The following is a 22,526-nucleotide window of genomic DNA, read 5'->3' as shown; positions in this document are numbered from 1 at the left end:
GAGGGCCATGAAGAAGAAAAGGAGATCTCACAGGCGGAGGGGAAACCAGAGCTGCCAGGGTCACTCCCAGTGGCCCACGTGGTCCCCTCTTGGTTTGCACACAGCCTCACTTTCATGGTTCAAAGGACACAGAAGATCACGTGAACTGGTCCTCTCCTGCCTGTGTGCCTAGCCTGGAGAAAAAAGCAGTGCTGAGCAGGGGCCCTGTTGGCTGAAACCTTCCATGGGGCATTACCCCTGCTTCCCCTGCATTACTCTGCTGCCTGTACACTGGCCCCCCAACCTCTAGCCCTCCCCCACTCCAGACCGGGGCTCACAACTGCCACAAGTTCAAGGTTATTACGCACAAATCATCTTAAAGGTAGCAGTCAGGAAGCCAGAACTCCTTTGTTGTGACAATCTGCAATCAAAAACACTTTGACTGCATACAGACGTAAGCCAGTGGTTCTCACTGGAGTTCAAGGATCCGTAGGCAGGGCCAGCAGGTTGGCCTGCCTCCTCGTCTGACGGTTTGAGAGGCAGCGGCCAGCACCATACTGTGGGGTTGGGTTGATCTGCCCTTCCCCTCCCCACCCATATCCTCCTCGTCCTCCAGAACTAGCTCGGGTCTCACAGATGCACGATGCCTTTGCTGTCGAGTCTGCTGGAAACGATCTCTCACTCCACTGCCTTTGAAATCAATCCACCCAAACACTGTCCTTTTGCTGTTAAAGTATAAATTTCCTCTCTGTCGAGGCTGTGAGCACTCTGAGGGCAACGGTGACCTCATCCAACTGATTTTTGTTTGTGTGGATAAAAAATAAATTCATAGGATTCAAAAGTGTAAAGTGATGCACAATTGAAAAGTTGGGCTCTTCTGCCGCGCCCCCAAAGGGGCCACTGTCAGCCGCATGTCCAGTCGGGGTTTCTTTACGCAAAGGCAGACATCAAGTATTTTCCCTCTAAGTACAGACGGCTCCCTGTTATACATTATGCTCCAGGAGCTCTGTCAGCATCACACTTAGGGTTTTGGTGTCTAAGGTGTGCTCCTTTGCATGGAATCCTCTAGTTTTACCAGCCCCCTATCGACGTCATGGGCCATTGCAATGAGAACTCGGTATGTTCTCCACGTTTCTAGGATAGTGTGATCGCTGCTCAGAGGGCAAGGCATCATGATTTCCGACAGATATTGCCACGTGCCCCCCTGAGGATTGGACCATTCTGCTCTCCTAACTATGGTGCAGGGCAGTGTCTATCTGCCCCACAGCCTCACCAGCAGACTACACTGTCACACCACCGAGTTTTGCCGGAGCAGTGAGAAACGGCATCTGTGCAACATACATTTGCGTCTATTTAATCTTTGGTGCAACATCAGAGGACAGAATAACTACTTGAGTGACTTAGACTTCCAAGTGAGGTGATGAGGAGCCTTGCAGCTTATGCCTGGATCTCCTGGAATCTCCCCCAGGGGAAACCGGCTGCTGTGTTAAAAATCCACCATGCTACGGAAAAGCTCAAGCCAGCCACGTGGAGTGGAAGCACAGAGAAAGGGATGTGAATCAGTCCAGGCAGAAGCTGCGAGGGTGAAGGAGCCTTGAGAACTCTGGCCTCACGCGCCAACGGACTGAAACTGTATGCGGAACCCGAGGGAGAACTCTGGGCTGAGCCTGGCAGCCCTCAGACCCGTGATGAGCCCCAGCTGCAGCTTTACGATTTGGGGTGGTTTGTGACATAGCAATAGATGACCAGAAAACCATGGAATCTTGCAAAACTTAATTTCTCTGTGCCTCAGTTTTTTAATCTATAAAATGGGTGTCATAGGAGTTCCCATTAGATTATGGGTTAACGTATAAATATGTAAACACACAATACAGCTGAACTAAAATATGAAGAGATTACAGTGATGCATGACAATCATTTGGAAAATGTTGGCTATTACTTTAAAATAAAGGACTGATTTTATGGGCAAGATGCCATCACATAGAGGCAAAATGGTATGATTATTGAGCCCAGCAGGAAGACCATAGAATCTTCTCTCTCAGAGCTTTGATTAGGGGAAAGAGGCAGATTCGGTGGCACCCTCATATCTGCCAAGATCCGTCCCAAACTTACAGGAGAAAGGCCAGTTCAGAGAGGCACAACGCAGGGGCTCTGAACCCTTGCTGAAGAGTTAGGGAGAAAGAAAGTCCCTGTGAACTAAGAACACCTTTGGGAGCACTCTCCAGGTGTGCTCCTAAACTGCTCAAGTGCTGACTTCCTCATTAATTACCAAGAGAAAGCAAAATTCCCCAAACCGAAGAGGGTGGGGTGACGTAGGTGGGTGATTTCTGGTCTAGGGTGAGAGAGAACAGAAAGTGGCAATGGATGTTCGGCAGTGTTTCCAGTCTTCTGAAAAGTGGAAAGGAGATCGCACGCTTGCCCGTGACCCCATAAGCGATAAGGACGTCGCGTCTCTGCTTTTAGCTGGAATGTCATCACCTCTGGTAATGATGATTATCTAATGCTGATGAGAAGGCTGGTATCAGGAATGACTAACTGCAGAAATTATTTAAGAACAAACGCTTGTCAGACAATCTTTCAGAACTGAGGACAAATGGGAGGAACCAGAAGGAGCCTCAAGGGGATCTGAAAAATGTATTTATCTATTTAAACATCTGTGAAGTAGTCCCTGTGCATCTGGGCTTGTGCTGGACACACAGGTAAGACATTCACAGGAAAGACACAGACCCACCCTTGTTCTCAAGATGGGGGTGGGGAGGGGACAGACTGCAAAGGGACACAAGGGACATTTTGGGGGGAATGGAAATGTTTGTATCATGACTGTGTTAGTGGTCACGTGACGTGTGCACGGATCACAACCCATCTAACTGCATACTTAAAGCTGGTGAATTTTATTGTATGTAAACTATATGCCAATAAAGCTGACCCCAAAGTGACTGCTCAGCCACCACCCATCCCTATACCACAGGGGAGAAAAGGAAAAGCAAGCAGCCTATAGACCCCAGGGAACATGCCCATGGCATTAATCCCGGGATATTGAATATTCTTTTTCAAGCTGGGGGAACAGAATTTTCAGGGAGCATCTGTACTGTGTATTACAGACCAGTTATACACTTTATTTTCTAGCAAAACTTTTCGTTTCTATTGGCCTCCTGGTGCCAAAGTACTTGTTACACATTTCAGATCGGGCATGGGTGTCCCTTCTTTCCTCACTTGGGGTCTGAAAGGCCAGCATTTCACCTTCCAGAAGCCAGTTTAGACACCCAGTAGCTACAGATCCAGGAGGAAAGATTTGTTGGACACCAGAAGCCCAATTTCTCCCAAAGGTAAATCCCCAAGAATGAGATGTCACAAAACTTACAAAGGGGCTTCCACTTCCTATTCCAAGACCCTTTATTTGGGTCAAGGCAGTATTTAAATAACTGGGAGAGATAACTCATTAAACTAACCCCTTCTCTGATTTGGTAGGTTATTGGATTAGCTAATCTCAGAAGAGGACCCTGAAGGCCTAGGAGGGAGAGGAGAGAAATTTGGGTGGGGTGGAGACGGTTGGACAGAAAAAGTGCTGATTCATAGCAGCACTATTTACAATAGCCACGACATGGAAGCAACCTCAGTGTCCATCAGCGGATGACTAGCTATATACAATGGAATACCATGCAGCCATTAAAAAAGAATGAAATCATGCCATTTGCAGCAACACGGATAGACCCAGAGATTATCATACTAAGTGAAGTAAGTCAGACAGAGAAAGACATATATCATATGATACCACTAATACATGGAATCTAAAAAATGATACAAATGAACTTACTTACAAACAGAAAGAGACTCACAGACAGAGAAAACAAATTTATGGTTACCAAAGGGGAAAGGTGGGGAGGGATAGATTAGGATCTTAGGATTAACAGATACACACTATTTTATATATAAAATAGATAAACAAAAAGGACCTACTGTATAACACAGATATTACAAGATAGTTGATACCTTGTAATAACCTATAATAGAAAAGAACCTGAAAAAGAATATCTATAAATGTATAACTGAAATCACTTTGTTGTACACCTGAAACCAACACAACATTGTAAACCAACTATACTTCAATTTAAAAAAAGAAAAAGAAAAAGTGCTTGAGTGAGGCCAGTTCTGGGAGCGCTGGAGTTGGGGCCCTAGCAGGGGGGCAGGGGATGCTCAGTGACATTCCTGGGCTGAGGCCACGAGTCCCTGCCCACTCCACAGCCACACCTTCCCCAGGATCCTGCCAAGTAGGAAGTGTAGGGATCACCGAGCACAAAGAACACAGTGGATATTTAAACATGATGAAAAACATCGACCACAGCCAGCTTATCTCACTGGACATCATTACTCACTGGCATTCCAGATTTTGTCCAAGTGGCAGTTACTGAGACCCCAAAGTACCTCCGGTGTCAGAGACTGGGTGATGTCAGGCTGACTTTGGTGTTAAGGACATGTTACCGGACTCCAGTTTTTTGACAGTTAGCATTTCAGATGAGGCAGGCGCAGCCAGCTGCTCTCAGTCTGAACTCTGGATAGACCACCTGGGATTATTGAAAAATACTCTGGATCTTCCTCTTTTGGGGGCAACTGCACAGTGATCTCCTTATCTTTCTCCATGAGTGAAATTAGAGAAAACTGATTGGGGGGCAGAACTGCTAGACACGGTACCAGACTGCTAGACTTGGGACCTTCTTTTTAGGTAAACGGGCAGGAGGGGAACAGGTTGGTCCCAACTCACACACCCTGAGTATGACTCCTCTCTTGCAAAGCTGGTCCTCGGGGCACAGAAGGTGCTCCCGGCAACCTCCATTTGGCGGGCTGGTAGGACCCAGGAGCTCCCAGTGCGGGTGGGGGGCAAACACCTGGGGCTCTGGCTGAAGGCTTTTCTCCTCACTTAGGTGGCAGTGGGGGAGATGGTGCTCCCGCACCCAGCAGGGGTTTTGAAGGGAAGAGGGGATGAGGTGAGGAGGAGAAAGCAATGGAGGCAGCAGCTCTGCCTCCACCTCTCCCAGGCCCCACGGCCTCAAAGGCACCTCCCTCAGAAGTCTCTCCCGGGGACAGAGCTGGCCAGTCCAGCAGCCCAGCCCAGTGCCCCCTCTGCCAGCAGCCTGCCTGGAAGAGGAGCTGCCAGGTGGCCGCTAGTGAGACCACAAGGGGCCGGGCAAGGCCAGGAGGGGCGTCCTGACACTATCCCAGGAGACGGAAGGGAGGGGCTCTCGGCCCCCAGCAGGGCACTCCAAGCCCCTGGACTCCACCCCAGGCTGTCCGACTGGGGCGTATCCCTCCTCCTGTCCCCAGGACCCTCCCTTTTTCCGAGTGTTCCCCCGGATTTGTGTTGGAAAGCCAACTGGAAAGCGCATTTCAAGGCTCTGCGATTTGAGCAGATAAGTGTGGGATGACTCAGAGCGAGTGGGTGGTGACAGATGCCTGCAGCGAGCTCTGAGCCAGGCCTGGCCGTTCTGGGTAAATGCCTGGCTTGGGTCTTGGTCTAACGTGAAGGGCAAATCCCACCAGAGGCCAGAGGGCTCTGGGAATCTGAGCAGAAAATTCGTTCAAAATGGATGAGCCCCCAGCCCGGTCTAGCCCCTTCCCACACCACCCTCCCCCAAATCAGTGCAGGAACAGCGCAGGGAGGGTCCTAGTAGGCCCTCAGTACTCCTGGCAGGAGTCAGCCTGGCCTCGGTTGGGAGCCTTTGCTGCCCTGCCCCTGTGCTGGAGGTCTGTCCCCAGTGTCTGAGGACTGGAAGCTTCCCTTCCATCTTTGTCTTCCGGGCCTTACAAGCATGTCAGTCCTGCTCTCCGATGAAGTGCAGACACCCCACCAGGGGCATGTCCAGATTCCCTACCAGCTCAGTCTTGACTCTGAGATAGGAAGGCTCACCTGGCTGGGCAAGTGTTCGCTTTGGGGAGGAGTTTCCATTATCCAGAAACTCGCCCGCTTGTTTTCTGGCCGAGCTGGGTAGGAAAGGGTTAGTCATGGCAGTTAAAGCATTTTAGTTAACTTAATTTTTGGATAAGGAAAAATCACCTTTCTGATCCTTACTGGTGAAAATATTTCTAGAAATGTTTTCACATGTGCTGAGAAGAACGGGGCGGGCAGGGTTTACCTGTCAGATGGCTAGTTTGTGCCAAGCGCAGGACACCTCCCCCCACCCCAGCCCTGACAACCAGCCGCAGGGCTGCAGCCACACATCCAGGACCAGAATCGCTCCCTCCCGGAAGGAGCCTTTTTGCCCTAATGCATATACCTTACGTTCTGCCGTCTTTTCTCCTTCCTGAGAGAGTCCTACACCAACTATGGTTCATGGGAGATGCTGCTTGTTGGTCCTGGTTATTTGGAGGGTTGTGTACCGTCCCTGCTCTAAGTGTGGACACTCTGTCTGTTTCCTTATGACCTTTTCCCAAACACAGGCCCTCCCGGGTCCCCCCCCCCCACACCGTGGACGTCTCAGAAACCCCCAAATGCCCACACGTGTTGGCTCTGATTCTACTTCCAGCCGTGAAAACGCGACTCTGAACGTGACTTAGCCAACTCAGCTGCCAATTAAGGAGAATGTCTGCGTTTAAGGGCAGAAAACACAAGCTGTTTGGGTTACAAGTCTGCTGGGGTGCTTCATCTTGCCTCCCTTCTGCCCCTGATTCTACGTCTGGTTCTCAATCCAAGAAGTGGTGAGACCCTGTCCGGGGAGCCCTGGACCCAGAAGAGAAGGAGGAACCGGCTGGAAGACAATTCTGACCCCCGGCTCCACAGCCCTGGGCTGCCCGGACCCCCTGACGCTCTGGGGGTGGTCGCAGCGCCGCCTGCAGACTCTGGCTGCCTCGCTGAGTTCCGTTCTCCTATCTCCTGGGACCTGCACAGTGAGGCTCTAACGCACACGGACTAAGGAGCTGGAGCCATTGTCACAGGCAGATGGCAGACGCCCTTAAAAGCAGACATTAGACAGTGAAATGCCACCACATACCTTGCCTGCAAAGTAAAAGCAAAACAGAAAGCGTTTCTTCTTCTTCCCTGCTACCTCCTACTCTGCTGTATCTTAGGGTGAAAGATGCCAAAGGAAATCAAGACAGGAATTGATGATTCGAGGAAGATAGTGAACCCAGGCCACTGTGACCTTCAGGGGTTGGTTGTACTGGGGGAGCTGCATGGAGACAGCAGATGACCCACCAGAGAGTGCAAACTGTCGGCGTGGGACAGTCGGGGAGGAGGGAGGGAGCGGACATGTCCGTCACTAAGGACAGATGCGAAGTGGCCGGCATGGAGCTGCAGGGGAACTATGTGAACCCAACAGAACCCAAAGCCCTCCCGCCTCGACTGCTGGATGAATAATGCAAGTGGTAAAACCCAGAGAACTCCATCAGAAAACGCGTCACTTTAAGGCCCTGCTTGGAAAGGCCCTGCTGGACTCAGTGGGGGAAACTCCACAACTGACCGCCTCCTAAAGGGAGGGGCTCTGTTGTCTACCGAGCATCTATTATGTGCCCGGAACTCAGCCTTGGTCAACTGGTTTCATCCAACCCGGTGGCTATTGTGTTACTTTTATCTCCATTTTTAGAAGAAAAATCAAGCTCAGAAAAATGAAATAATTGGCCTGGGTCCCCAGCTGGTAAGGAGTAGGACACAGACCTCAACTCAAGTCTGACTCCCAAGTCCAGCGCCAAAGGGCTCGGGGTTAAAGAAGGAAACCTTGTGACTTGATTACATCCTTCTCACAACTGAAGATGTGGTCACTGAGGTAAGAGCTCTGCCATCTGTCATTAATCCCCTTTAGGACTTGAGCGTCTCAAGTCACGCTTATGGGAAGGAAGTTTGGTCCCCACCTGAAGGAGGTGGGGAAGCCAGAACCTTCGCAGCAAGTCACCCGCCTGAGGTCCTACCCTGGTTTCTGGCTGTCATCACACCATCACACTATCACACCATGATGCGAGCCGAGATGCCAGTGCTCCCGCCAGACATTGGCCACAGGGTCTATATAGTGCGACAGTGGGGACGGGGCAGGGGCAACTTTGGAGTCAGAGAGCCTGAGTTTGACCCTGGTTTGCCAAATACTGGCTATGCAATCTCCACAGATGATCAAGTCCACGGAGCCTCCATTTCCTCGTGTGTAAAATGAGGCAAACCTCTTAAGATTGTCATGAGAATTAAAATTACGAACATCCACGAAAACGCCAAACACGGTGCCGGGTGCCTCGTGCACAGTCAATAAATATTTCCCCAGATGTAAAAAGCTATGAGCAGTTTAAGAGGTGACAGGGAGACAGCCCTTCTCAGACATGAAAACCCCAACTGAGCTGAGGGAGTTACCAATGGAATCAATCTACAGGAGCTAACGGAACACAACTTAATACAAAATAACACGTAAAGCAAAAGGATAGGTGTCAGCCCACAGGCGGGGTGCCGGGATGCTAACGGGGTCTGCCAGGAGGGGATGGGCGTCTTGCCGGAGGAGAGCCTGGGATACTTTTAAAGGAAGAACAAGGTCTGTCGTTTGAAGGAGGGCAGTGAGGGGGTTGGGAAAATCCAAGAAGGATTCCATTAATTAACACCTGAGCTGAAATGAGAACTCCCAATTTGCACCTCCATTTCCAGGGATCCCCAGCTATTCAGCACCATTCCCTGCTGAGGTCAAGACCAAAGGGGTTACTCATCTTGGAACAGCCAGCACTTGGCACACAGGAGTCAAGAGATGGTTGCACTGAAGAGCTGACTTTAACACCAGCCTGGGGACCCGACCTGAAGAGGAGACCACAGCCTGGGATGAGGTCTCCCCACCTTTTCTCAGTCCACCAGCCCCCTCCTCACCGCCCCACCCAACTCCTCAATAAAGACGGGCTGGGCCTCAGGACACCTGGCTTCTCTTCCCAGTTCAACCCTTGGGAGCTTAGGTGTGGTGAGAAGATTAAGTACCTTTAATCTCCTAGATTTTCAAGTGATCTTCCCTGAATGAATTTAACCTTTTAACCTTCAGTCTCCTCTTCAATAGAAAGGAGTTACACCTGTCTCATAGGCCTAATATCAGGATTAAAAGAAAACCAAAATCAGACAGAACACCCCACCTTAGATTTATGTAGCCCTTGGAAGTTTCCACGCCAACTGGGGAAGCTGTTGGAGACGTGAGAAGTCCTGGTCCTCAGAGGCCGTGTTACGATGCCTCCTGGGCCAGTGGAGGGAACTGGGCTGTTTTCAGAGTGAGGAATCAGCCTGGCTGAGAGGTCGACGGAGCCCAATGGAGCTGGTTCAGCCTCACTGCGGGGGTCCATCCCACTCCTAGGAAGCTTCACGAGCTGCCCCCAGAGCTGCCCCCTCTGCTCCTGCAGGTCTCCTCCCTGGCCACACCTAACAGTACCTCAAAGTCTCCCCTGTTTATGCTTTGGGGTCTCCCCTGCACTCAGATGGACGCCTCTGGGGGGAATCCTCCTGTCTGCCTCCCATCGCCCCCCCAGGCCCAGGGGGGACCTGCTGAGCCCAGCTCCTCCATGCAGCCCTCTCCCAACTGCTCCAGACCACCCCATGGGCCTGCCTTTCATGACCTAGAATGCTTGATTATCTACTGGCCCCCGAGTCTTGAATCATCTCAGTCACTCTTCTCGCAGCTAGACTGCAGATTCAGAAGCACAGAATCAATCTTCCTTCTTCTTTTATAACCCCCTCTTCGTCTCTCCCCACCACCAGGACTCAGTACCAGCAATCACGGACTCCAAGCCCAGGTTCTCTCCACATGTAACTAGAGCAGCACCTGGCCCATCGGTGCCAGCGGAGGCCAAGGCAAGGCCGCGCCGTCCCGGGATCAAGCCCTCCCCAGCCCGCAGCTCTACTTGTTGCTCTGCGAACGCGGTCAACAGTTAAGGCTTCTCGTTCTCAGCCTGCACCCTTCTCCTTCCCACAGAGAACAGACCAGCCTGAGCCCAGTCCTGGGTGAGGACGTCTCCATCCTCCCTTCTTTCCCTTCCTGTCTCCCTCACCGCTCCCTCTGCCCCTACTGCCCTCCTGCCTTCCGTTTCTTCAATGCATATTCCCCGTAAGTTAAAAGCAACAAGTCTGCTTTCTACGGCTCACCCTCCACTGGCAGGAGACCAGGTGGTCAAGAGCCTTCCAAGGGACAACGGGGCTGTGCCCAGGGACCCTCACGTCATCCCCAGTCCTTTCCATTTGGGACAGATTCAATAAAGGATGACTCAGGGAAGGGAGAGGAAAGGCAGGGAATGTCGACTCTGCTAAGCTTTCAGCAAGGGAACTTTAGGGCGGGTGGGAGGGTTGGGGCGGGGGCCTGCACTCAGGCCAGCGGCGGGAGGAGGGACCGAACTCAGAGAAGGAACAGAGATGAATTCGCCCACACACATACCTACCACCTTCACTAGCTATTCTCTAAATCACGGAGAAAAAGTTATGTAAGGAGAAAACACCCGGCTCCAAGGTGGGGAGGGAACACTGGTTCGGCCTGGAGGTGTTTAATTTAATAAGAGGCTCCTGCGGAACAAAGCGAGAATTCAGCATCCGTCTTGCATGCAAAGCAGACGAAGCACCATCAGAGAGAAGCGCCACACGCCCGGGGACGGACCTCACCACGCATTCAGAAATGCAGCTCCGGAGGGAAGGTCTGCTTGCTCAGCCGCAGGTGGTCCTGGAGGTCTCCTCGGCCCGCCCGGGCGCTCGTCAGAAGTGCAGGGCTGGAGAGCGCTGGCTGACGAGACGAGTGATGGGGGAGACAGCGCCCCCCGGCTCTGAGAAAATCCTGCAGCCTCACTCGCTGGAAAGATCCCCGAGACGGGGGTTCTCTGCCCCCCCCACCCCGCCAAGGTAATTTCTAGGGTTCAGCTGCTCTCCGGGCGGCTCCGCGGCACGCCTGCAACAGATGGGCACCGGGCTGGGTGTGTTCCCGGTCCCCAGAGCAGCCCAGCAAGCGATGGCAGACAGCACGAGCTGGCCGGAGACAGCGCAGCCGGCAGTCTGCCGGCTGGAGCTGCTGTGCCACGCACGCCAGACCCCCTCATTGACGGGACTGCAGCAAACTGTCATTACCTCTCAAGTCAGGGGCTGCGGGGGAGGCACCTCCTTACTACACGGGCAAGTGAGGGGGAGGGAGGGCCGAGCGAGCGCTTTTAAAAAGACAGGCAGCAGGACAAATGGAGGCAGGAGAGGCTAACGGTGCCGCAGTCCGTGGCATCTGAGCTCCAAGTCCTCGGCCAGCACAGCCCCCTGCACTGTCCCTGTCTCCCTTCAGGCAAAGGCCGGTTGGCTTCAGAGGAAAACAGCACGTTGGCTTCAGAAACCTGGACTCCCTGGGGGCCCCCGGCCTTGGGATAGAGAGAATGCCATTTTCCCACTGGCAAGAATGATGCCTAAGGCCCTTCCAGAAGACTCTGCTAGTGAAATTCCCACTTGAAACCACAGACCCCCAACCCCGACCAGACAGCCTGCAAACACCCGGAGGGAGACACAGCGCAGGTTAACAATGACATTCAACATGGCCAAGTGGCTAGCTCTTTGTAAAATGTATTTTTTGGTCCTTTTTACTAAGCATACCTTCTTTCCTGTAATTCTGATGCTCTGGTATCTGAGACCTTGCTGACTGTAGAGAAACTGCCCTCCCAGGGTTTGCAATCCCTGGGGACGGGACACTGCTCACCCAGGAGCACAGCTTCACATGAAGACCAATGGATGCAGAGCCCACACCGCCCTCCCCTCTTCCCGGGGGCTCTCCCCCTCGGGACAGGCATGAGACCCCTGCACCCAGAGCCTGCTGAAATTCTTCAAACTCACCAACCTGTGCCTGTTCACCCTGCCTCACCTGTTTCCACAGAAACCCCAGTCCAGGCGCCTGCCCACATCTCCCCCAGCTCCTCCTGCCTCCTGACCCACCCTGTGCTTCTCTGTGTGGCCCTGCGTGGCGTAGGAGCCTCCTGGTTCTAAGCACCACGAGTGTAATAAACTTCTCTGTGGCAGTCAGCATGGTGCTACCCAAAGCCCCTCCAGGTAGAGACCTCAACACGAGCGTTCTGGGACAGCAGCGCAGGCCCATGTCTCTGAACCTCAGTCTTCCCTCTGAGGAAAGAGCCTGAATGAACACGCTGGCTCTGTGTATCTCCCAGCACTGCTGTGGGGATAATGGATGAGCAGGCAGTTGGATAAAAACAAGCATCTGCTTGGGATGTGAGGGATTATTCTGGAACCAGAGGGAAGTGCAAAGGGCTAGTGCCTTCTGGGGATGAGTGGAAGGCCGCCTGCAGCCAGCCCCCCACCCCGCCCCGGGCACGCGGACGATGGGGCCACCGGAGACCCAGCCAATCACAATATTTTCTCCAGCTGGTTCTGGAACTAGCCTCGCTGGGTTAGCTGGGCCTGTTTTATTTTCTGTGTGCTTTATTCCAAAGCATACAAACAGGCTGGAGGCCAAAAGCCTACTTAGTTTTGCTTGGAATAGCTGGAAACGCCAGTGGGCTCTCCCATCCAAAGTGTTCCAAGGTTGGCTACACTTGGAGACAAGCACCTGTGAATGACTTACGGGGTGTGAGTGACATTCTGCAGTTCTGACCACCGGCCACCCCAGGTCTCAGGTACTTGGTATTATTCATGAGAGATAGAGAAGCACACAGCATTCTGCTCCGGCTGGCAAGCGACCACCACGTGTCATCATCTTCACCTGCATTTATTCTCGCTTCCAAAACCTCCACTGAGCCTGAGGCTCATGCTTCCTCTTCAGGCTCTGAGCTTTCCCATCTACTCTCCTTAGAGGGTAGAGCTCAGCGCTCCTGAAGGAGGGGCCCCAGTAGGTCAAAGATAATGGCAAAGATCATTGCTGGCCCCACTGCCGGTCTTGGGGAGATGCCTGCCTGTGACACAACCCCCCCAATCACTCGCCCTCAATTAATTTTCCTAAACACTGCTTTCTGAACATCACTCTCAGCACCCTCACCATATCAAAAAAGACCAAGTAAAACCAAAATAAAACAAAACCCATAACACGAGTGCCCTCCCACCTACAAAACAAAGCCAAATGTTGTACCAGGTGCACAAGAGCTGGGCCCACAGCCACCCAGCCTTCCAATCTCTCCGGCTTTCGTTAAGCGGTTCCCTGAGTCCTCAAGGGCCCCGCCACCCCCAACAGGCTTCGCTGGCCTCTGCAGGTTACGCCCCAGCCTTCTTCCTGGAATTGGATTCTTGAGTGTATTCTGAGTGCTGGCATTTACATATGTTCTCTCAACCTGCACAGGAGAGAGACAGGTAAATTCCCATCCATTTTGCTAGGAAGGAAATTGTAGTTCAGAGAGGCTGAGGCCCAAGGTGACAGACAAACCACCTGCGATGCTGGGACTCAACCCCAGGCACGTTTCCCTCCAGAGCCTGGCTGGTGTGTCCCCGCCGTTCTAGCAGGGGTGCGCCTCACCCCCTTTGACTGATTGATTTTTGTTTATTTGTATCTTCTGGTTTTTCTGTGGCACAGGCTTATTATTTTTGTAATTAAAAATAAGAGGAAGAGGCTCACGCTCTCGGTAGGCAATTCCCGTCAGGGGTCCAGCCCAAAGACAATCTGAACGGCACACAAAGCTTTCTGCACTAGGAGAGTCTCTGCAGCAATGGGAGGACCAGGTGCCACGCGAGGGTACAAGGAGGGGAGTCTGTCAACACGCTCACAGAGCCACACACGTGCTGGCAGGAAATGGCAGCGACGACTTCGAAGAATTCAAATGACATGGGAGGCGTGGCGGGGAAACCATAAACCATGCACAGTATCACCCCGCTGTGTAAGTGACACAGAAAACGAAACACACATCACACACCAGTAAGACTGCCCCCACCGCGACCCCGTGTGACAGACCGGGGTTAGATCCCTCACATTCTAGGAATTTAGCACAACTCCTTTGCCCAATTCCATGCCATCCTCAGCCGGGAGCCCCAAACTCCAACGCTGTGCGCCAAACTCATCCCTGTGATGAGCCGCCGCTGCAGGAAGGCAGCCCCAGCCCTGAAAGCACAGGGACCCCTAGCCCCGCGTCCAGATCCGCCACGGCGCCTGGCCCACGGGTCTCGCCCTCAAGGACCTTGCAGACTGACAGCGGCTGCTAAGTAAAGCCTTTTTCCTCCCTCTTCATAGGTGGTGATGCTGTCCCTGCACTCACAGTCAGCCATCCTGGGGCTGCCAGCTCTGTGCATAGGAAAGCCAGAGGCTGGCCAGTGCAGGTGGTGAGACACTGAAACGAGAGGGGCCCCTGGGCCCAGGACCTGGCTCCTGCCTGCACTGGCTGTGCTTGTATTTCACTCGAAAACTGGGCAGCCCAGGAGAGGGGGCATGCATCAACATGGCCATCCACTGGCAATAGCACCTGAGAGGTACCGGGTCAAGCAGGGACGTGGGTGGTGTGGCAATTGACTTTGGAGTCCATTCCTACAAACAGCTTGAGGCCAATGCTCCTGCGTCCTACGCAATATGTTGGGGCAGTCTGGTGGCTTCCAAAATATCACAGGTGGGAATCAGCCTCCGAAGAGGGCTACTTGGCACCTCGAACCTCCTTATTGAAATCTTTGGCAGAGGGCTTATTAATCAGCTCCAGAAATGTTAAAGCTCCTTTTCATTGGCAAAATGAGTGGTGTCAAGATAAGTGCTGGGTCAGGAGGACTGCACGGGCTGCCGCACCCTGGAAAAAAGCAACCAGAGAATCCAGCTGGCCCGGCAGTGCCCCCACTGCCACCCTGGAGGCTGGGCGCCTTCTGCTCCTGCATCCTCCAGCTCACAGGACCTGATGCTGAGCTCTGTTGTTAGATCGGCCGGTCCTGCCCCCAAAATACCTCTGGGTTCTGCTCAGAGTGAAACTGCCAAGACTTCTTCTGAGCTACAAGAATAGGTGGTACCTGCTGCCCGAAATCATCTGTAGGGGCTTAGCAAGCTCTGGTCGAGGATTTGCTTTCCTGATAACATGCCACCTGGTACTGAGGCTGTCGGGACTGGGGGAGGCAGGGAGACACACGGCCTTATCCCCCTCCAGTCCCGGAGGCCATGGGTATTTACCAGAGTACTCAGGTGTTTGCTAAGCAGCCAAACTGGCTAAGATTCCTTTGCCAGCAGGCCACACTGGACACCTCCATCCAGGTAGAACTGGCAGTCCTAGAACTCCTGGACTGCAAAGCCACTTGGAATCAGTGGGATCTCATGCCCGGATTTTAATGAAGAGGAACCAACCTCCCCGCCCGCATACCCCCTGCACAGAGTAACAGTTTCTCCTCCGTTCACAGCCACGTTCTGGACTCTCAAAAGTCTTAAGAGACTTACTGTCTGAAGCCCCACATGTGGAGACTGCTCTCAGGCCACAAGCTCCCCTGAACTGTGAATGTGGAGCCGGGTCCTTGAGCCTCTTCCAAGGAAGCACGCTGACCGCACGTGCATGTGTTTCTACATTTGTGTTTGGAGCCATCCCCTGCCCAATCACGGAGTTACAGCTGTCAAAGAACTAACACGGATATAAGCTCTAACTCACATGTGGCCATTAGACAGTGACTTGCCCAAGGCCACATGGGCTGGAGCCACGTGCTCTTGACTTTGACTGCCTGCACATGACAAGGAAGAGCTCAGTCCTGCCTGCTGGAAAGCTGGCTGGGCTTGTTCACATGGCCCTGCAGTGGCTTCTCCCCTAACTTCAGTCCAAACCAGCCCAGGTGTGCAAGGGGCCGCGAACAGGGGGAGGAAGGGGCAGGATTTGCCATTCCTGCTGGCAGCCAAAAGATGACGCACACAACAGGAACACTGATGCCCAGGGAAGATAACACACGCACCCCTCATGGTTTGTCAAAGCCTCCATGGGCCTCTCCTCCTCGCAGGGTCCCCTCTGAGCCCATCACCAGCCCCGCTGGTCACAAAGACCCCCCCTCACCCCTCTGGCTTCCATCCTGTTAGCTTTTGGGCTGCAGCCTGTAGCTCTGGCGGAGCACAATGCTTGTGAACACTGCACAGTCTCATCCAGGAGAGAGCGCCTCAGACCTAGGAAGCGGGAGCCCCGTCATCTGGGAGGTAGGGATGCTTGCCCTCAGTAGGAGCGGTTTGGCACTTGGGAAGCCCCCATTTCCCCCTTCCATGTTGTAGTTAAACACAACAGGATAGGCTCCTCCCTTCACACTGGCCCCCTCGGTCTGTCGGGCGTCTCCGCCGCCCACCGCAGCTCTTGCTCTCTCTCGGGGGTCCCTCTCCTAACAACAAATATCCCCGGGACCCCCAGCCATGTGCCAGCCTCACACGGGGTCCTGGGACGCAAGAGAAGTGGAAGACGAGACCCCTGACCTCGGGGACCTCAGTCCTGGCCGAGAGGAGAGTCGTGGAGGCAAGGAACAGGCAGGCAGAGCGTCGGTGCAGTACTTGGTGTGGTGTGGACCGCAACCCCCATAGTAGTTTCCAGAAGGAAGTGGCCGCCTTGGAAGAAAGTCATTAAAAAAAAAAAAAAAAAGAGCTTCATGAAAGGAGTAAGGTTGACGCTGAGAGTCTGAGAGATAAGAAGGAGCAAGTGGAAAAAAAAAGAGGCACGGGAGGGGCCTTGCATTTTGTAAGACTCCCTAGTACGTGCTCCCCTTTTGGTCCCTGGACATGCTGCTAAGGCTCTGGAAGGCTCTAGAAGGCTCTGGAAGGCTCCGGGCAACTAGGTCTTCCACTGAAGTGGGAAGCCAGGCTTGACTCATCCATAGCCGAGTGCTGACTGGCTGAGCCCGGCTAGGCTCAGGCAGGTGCTCCAGTTCTGAAAGTGTCTGACCTAAAACTGCCTCAAAGGCACCGCTGAACAGAAGGCTCTGGGCTGCCCAGGTGGTGGGAGGCCAGGCTGTTGCCTACCAGACACCAGGCTTCCCGATTTAATTGAAACCAACACAAATCACACTGGGGCACAAAACAATTTTTGGCTCCAGGCTGCTGTCTCTAACAGTGGCCCCAAGCATGTCCTCTCTTTGACAAGCTAGATTCATCTTCCTGCGCCTGCTGAGAAGGATGTCTTCCCTTGTCCTTTTAAACTGATGCCGCTTTTGTATGGGCCCCCTCGGACCCCTGCCTGCAGACATCCCTACGAAAGATGCAAGAACTGGCAGGCTTGAGTGTCCAGATTTGTTGGCCACAAAGATTCCCCATCAATTTTAATTTTTCTGAAAAACTGAATAAACACTAAAACTTAGGCTGAAACTTATAAAACATTTAACAATTTGGAACGAAACCTCTTGGAAGGTGGCATGCAGGTACCCTTCCTCGCTGCTATGGGCTGAATTGTGCCTCCCCACCGAAGACGTTTTGGAGCCCTAACCCCCAGCCCTGTGGAATAGGCCCTTATTTGCAAATAGGGTCTTTACAGAAGTAATTAAGTTAAAGTAAGGGCACGAGTGTGGGCCCTACAGTAAGGTGGTGTCCTTACAAAGAGGAGAATTTGGACACAGACACAGAGGGGGAGAAAGCCGCCAGCCACAAGCCAGGAACTGAGGCCGGGAACGGACCCTCCCTAGCACAGCCCTGCCGCACCTTGATTTCAGCCTTTTGACTCCAGAGCTGGGAGACAGTAAATGTCTGTTGTTTCAAGCCCCCCAGTTTGTGGTGCTTTGTTACAGTGGCCCCAGGAAACTCACCTACTTGCTTTCATTTTTTAACAGCTTGATGACAATAGAATTCACATACCATACAATTCACCTATTTAAAGCACATGCATTTAATTGATTTAAGTATTTCACAGACCTGTGTAACCATCAACACAATCGATTTTAACAGTGGTTTGGGGGGGGAGTTGGGGGAGGAAGGTAATTAGATTTATTTATGTATTTATTTATTTAATGGGGGTGCTGGGGATTGAACCCAGGGCCTCATGCATGTTAAGCAAGGACTCTACTGCTGAGCTATACTGTCCCCCACTGTCAAGTTTAGAGCATTTCATCACCCGCGTCTGTAAGTGGTCACTTCCCACGCCCTCCCCTCCCCGGGCCCCCCCAGCCCCCCCAACCCCGGCAACCACTGATCTACTCCCTTTATCTGTGGACTCGTCTATTCTGAACATTTCTCATAAACGGAACCATTCACCATGTGGTCTTCTCAACCGGAATAGAGCCTAGTTATTTAAACACGAGTCAGCACTACACGGGGAGGGGGGCGGGGCACCCACCTGTTCCCCACTCTCTGCTTCTGTGAGTTACTTAACCTGCGGACCCAGCGTCCCTCCACCTGTAAAGGGACTCTGCAGCCTCAGGGCTGTGGGATGACTCAGTGACAACAGGTGTGCGGGCCTGGCGCCCAGGCTATGTTAGCTGTGAGTCTCTCGTCATGCCTTGAAGACGAGTCGCCACCTACTCAAGTCGTCATTTAAGGTGGAAGTGGTGTGCGGGATACGGGGGCCGCTAGGTCCCCAAACCGCTGCGCTTTCCTTGCAGTTGCTGAAAGAAGTGTTACATTACATAGCCTAGTGCGAGGTTCTGTAACTCGAACAGCACAAATGATTAGTTTTGATTGGATTCTTCTAGCCCCATCCTCACGATCAGGCAGCTTCTAAACACGCCCTAGTTTCCAGAGACATCTCACCTGCCGCCCTCTCTAGGAAGGAGCACAGTGAACTGTCAGGGAGCCCGACCAGCACCCTCCAGTTTGTGACCAACCAGCTCATCATCCGCTCGCTGTAATGGGGGGACGGGGACCTAACTGCCAGCTGCCGCGAGAGGGAAACGCATCGCAGTCTCCCCACCACCTGACGGGCCCCGCTGATGAGGCAGAGGACAGTCACTGATCAAGGGCCCAGCATCCTCATCGGGTTTAGTGATCGAGACAGGGACACCCAAAGGACAAGAAGGTACCATGGGGACAGGTGTGGGAGCCAGGAGGGGAGTTGGAAGGTCTGTGATGTGAACCACCAAGTCGAATTTGGCCTCCGTCTACGATTACTCCCCTGGTGCAAGGTGCCGTGGCGGCACAGACCCCACCACCACGCTGACAAGAAAGCAGAACCGAGGAGACGGAATCTTGACTTTCAGACCATCAGGTGCCTCATCTCCCCGGAAACTTCATACCTCGGTAAAGTGGGAGGCTAAGAGGGGGGTGGGAAGAAATGACACCCTCAGTCTGTGTCTCGAGCCTTCCTCAGCCTGATCCTATGGTCTCACCAGGGCTAAGCCCAGAGATGGGGCCAGAGCCACTCCCAGTGGGTGGGAGCTGGAAGGGAGGTCAAGCCAACCCCTTCCTAAGACTCTGGTCTAACAGCTCCTAACCCGGTGGGGACATCAGGGTCCCCGGGGCACCATTTCAATGCACAGATGCCCAGATGCCCCTGAGTCTGAATGTCTGGGGCTCAGGACGGAGTGGCTGAAATGCACCCTAACCACTGGTACAGCCCAGCACCTCACTGTAGACACAGGGGAACAAGCACAGGGAGAGGATGGCCCGCTCGAGGTCCCTCATTTACTCACTGTGTAATGTGTGGAGTCAAAATATAAGGTGCCGGAGAAGGGAAATATGAAGTCAGAAATCTATTTTCCCTTTAAGAGAAGATCAGGTTTTGATTTAATGCAAACTAAGCAGCAGCCACTTGGACTTTGGTTATTCAAAGGCAGGGCAGTAAACTGCCCTCCGTCCTGAATATTTGTAATATTCTATGACTTAGAAAGCATCTTAGCTAAAAGCTTCGTAACTGACTAAGGGCAAAGGTCCCAATTCAGGCTGCATTTTGTTCTATTTCATTTCCCCCTACGTGTCATGCTGCCTGTCTCCAGACATCCACATTCTGAGAAGATATGTATGTGCTTGGGTTGTGTGGGTTATGTCAACATCAGGTGTGTAAAATAGATCGCAGATGACCGTGTGACGTCAAAAGATGTGGCTAACGGTAAGCAAAGTGGTAACTCATAAAACATAGCCGGTGTTCTTGAAATTGTGATCAGACTGTGCGGAGATCACAACCGCCTCCCTGTGGAGCCCCCACCCCTGCCATTAGGCCAGCTGCGCGGCTTGCCTTTCCCAGAAGTGATGTGTGTCCCTTCCAGGGGAAGCTTTAGGAGCTGTCCTGAGTTCTGACACGCTCTCGTATCCCTCTGACTGCAAGGACTCAGGAACTGCTCCTTCAGCCTGGGCTCCCAGAACAAACAGGACGTCACAGCTGCCCGTGATGGACACAGAGATGAGAGAATCGCACACGTGCCATTGCTCACCGCTGGGACTGGGGGCCTCGCTTACTCCAGCATAACAGAGCCGACACTCTCTGTCCTCTCTTTCTTTCTCCTGAGTCTTCTCCTCGTCCCTACAAAATCTCAGTACAACTCATGGTGATTTAAAGAGTGGTTTACTTGGCTTACTTGCCCTGCTTTGCTATTTGAACCAATTTGGGTTGAAGTGTCCCTCTGAGAGTCAGCCCCGAACCCAAACACGACACAGTGCTTTGGTTTTCCAACAAGTTCGTTTCATATTATTCTCTAAGCATGGCTGCTTGGCGTGTTTTGTATCCTCAACGATATCGTAAGTAAGGTTATGACAATCTTTTGGTAAATACGTATGACCCTTAACGTTTACGCCGGACATCCCAACATGGGCCTCCACTTGGCTGGATTTAACTCAGCAAACACGTGCTGGACGCCTGCGCACCAGGTGCACAGGTGATAAGCACTCAGAGAGGAAGGACGAAGCCCGCCCTTCAAGCAAGCCCTAGTCTGGGGGCAGAATACACTCAACATGCCTTGGAGGAGGAAGCTTTCTGCCCTGTTCTCTCTTCAAGAGTCTCTTCAGGCTCACCGTTCTCTCACGTCCCACCGTTCTCTCACGTCCCACCCTCCCCACTGGGGACAAATGAATTAGGTAAAGGTATCCCCCAAATGCTAGACACTGAGCTTCAAATCCATGTCACTGACGGCCTGGCCACACTTGCCCCACCTGGGATTCCTGCACTGCCCTTTCCTGTCCCCAACTGCCTCCAAACGAAAATTAGTGACCAAGCAACCAGTTGGTCCTCGGCCAACAGTTAGGGTGACAAACTAGCCTTGGTTCGCCCAGAAATGTCCTGGTGTTAAAACAGCACCACGTCCCTAGCAGCCCCTCAGCCCCAGGTGAACCGGGACAGCTGGTCACCCTAGAAGGCAGCGGGTCTCTCCGGCTGCCCACACGTTCCTCCCCTGTCCCAGGAGATCGTGTGCACACCAGTGATCACCACCCCCCGCCTAGCCTCCCACACCCGTCCACGCCCTCCTTCTCTGTCTCCCCTCTTCCAGTTCCATTAATCTCACCCATTTCCTCCTTCCATTTGCCAGCTCTTTGGTAGCTAAGGAAATTCCCTCCCACCTTTCCCTTCCTCTCTCTGTGTTTCATATAGAAGGTAAAAATTTATACTAATCACTGAATAAGAAGAAAGCCAGGGATTTGTGTTTATCAAAAAAAAGTAATTACTATAACTTGAAACAACTTTTTTTAAACAAAACGTTTAAAGTGAAATTAAACATAAATACAGAGTCACCACATCCCCAAACACATTGAGGATATCTAGAAGGCCCCTTTAGAATCTCTATAACATTCTCCACTTATCTCTTCTTCTTCCTCTTATCAAACCTGCTTTTCATAAAACGAGACTTTGGAGATAAATAAAACATCGCTGCAACTCCATGTTGTCTCCTGCTTTTTAATTACTGTATGCACTCATCCGTTCATCCAGCAGGATGTTTTCCTAATGTTGCAAAAGTACATTATTGCAGAAATCGTAGCCATGAAAGGCCATGTTTCAGCTAAAGGCTACCTTAACTGCCTATCCGCCAAAAGAAACAAGGATCAGAAACAATTTAAGGTGGAAAACTGAATCCAGAGCAACAGAGAGAGCAGGTGTGCAGGAGAGAACTAAAGTCAAGTTGGACACTGGCTTCCAAACTTCCTGGAGCCCACCGGCTCCCAACCTCAGATGTGTATCACCTGGGGAATTAAAAAGCAACAAAACCCCAACAACCAGTCTCAGAGTTTCTAACTGAATTGGTTTAGGGTGCAGCTAGGTCCTGGGAGTTTCAAATGCCCTTCAGGCAACCCTAATGCATTTCCTCAGACGTGCCTCGGGCTGTGCTGGGTTCCAGTTCGGCAGCAGAAGAGATTAACCTGCCTTACCCAGCTTCTCTCTCTTTGCATCCGGTCCAGAAAATGCCAGCGTCACGCGCTGGGTCAACGTGGGCCTGAGAGTCGAGCTCACCTTGGATCAGAGGAGGAATCTCCAGTGGACTCTGGGGTTCTGGGCACCACCGATTCATTCAACAAGGAGTCGTGAGCACCTGGCCCTGGAATGAATGTAACTCCTTGCCCATGGGTTTCCCTGCTTTTGTGAGGAAGACTGGTGCTTCCTTCCCACAGAGCCGTGAGATGGTCCCTCGGGTCTGACTGGCAGTGCAGGGGTCTTGAGAGGGTATTGGGATGAACATCAAATCCCAGCCAACAGTTGGGATGGGGCTCTCATTGAAAACAGGGCTGACATTTGATGCATCTGACCTAGTACAGGTCTTGATGAACAGCAGAGGCTCAGCAAGACTTGTTGAAGGAGAGAGTGACTCAGTTAATCTGTGAAAAAAGAGAATGACC

The 22,526-nt window shown here is 52.4% G+C and overlaps 1 protein-coding gene across 8 annotated transcripts in view; it reads right to left on the bottom strand.

Annotated features, from left to right (window-relative positions):
- The window catches only part of PRKAG2 (protein kinase AMP-activated non-catalytic subunit gamma 2), a 240,877-nt gene that overhangs the window by 183,362 nt on the left and 34,989 nt on the right, over window positions 1-22,526 (bottom strand). The window contains exon 1 of one of the 8 annotated variants that reach the window (XM_074366730.1): window positions 10,557-10,583. The exons of the other annotated variants lie outside the window; for them this stretch is intronic. Coding sequence (XP_074222831.1) covers window positions 10,557-10,568 — 12 coding nt within the window. The 5' untranslated portion in view covers window positions 10,569-10,583. Of the gene's footprint in view, window positions 1-10,556; window positions 10,584-22,526 lie in introns of those variants that run through there. 8 annotated transcript variants of the gene reach the window in all.

Source organism: Camelus bactrianus, chromosome 7, assembly GCF_048773025.1.
Source record: "Camelus bactrianus isolate YW-2024 breed Bactrian camel chromosome 7, ASM4877302v1, whole genome shotgun sequence".
NCBI classification, from domain to species: Eukaryota; Metazoa; Chordata; class Mammalia; order Artiodactyla; family Camelidae; genus Camelus; species Camelus bactrianus.
The sequence above is the reverse complement of the archived record's forward strand: the minus strand, read 5'-3'. Positions and strand labels throughout refer to the sequence as shown.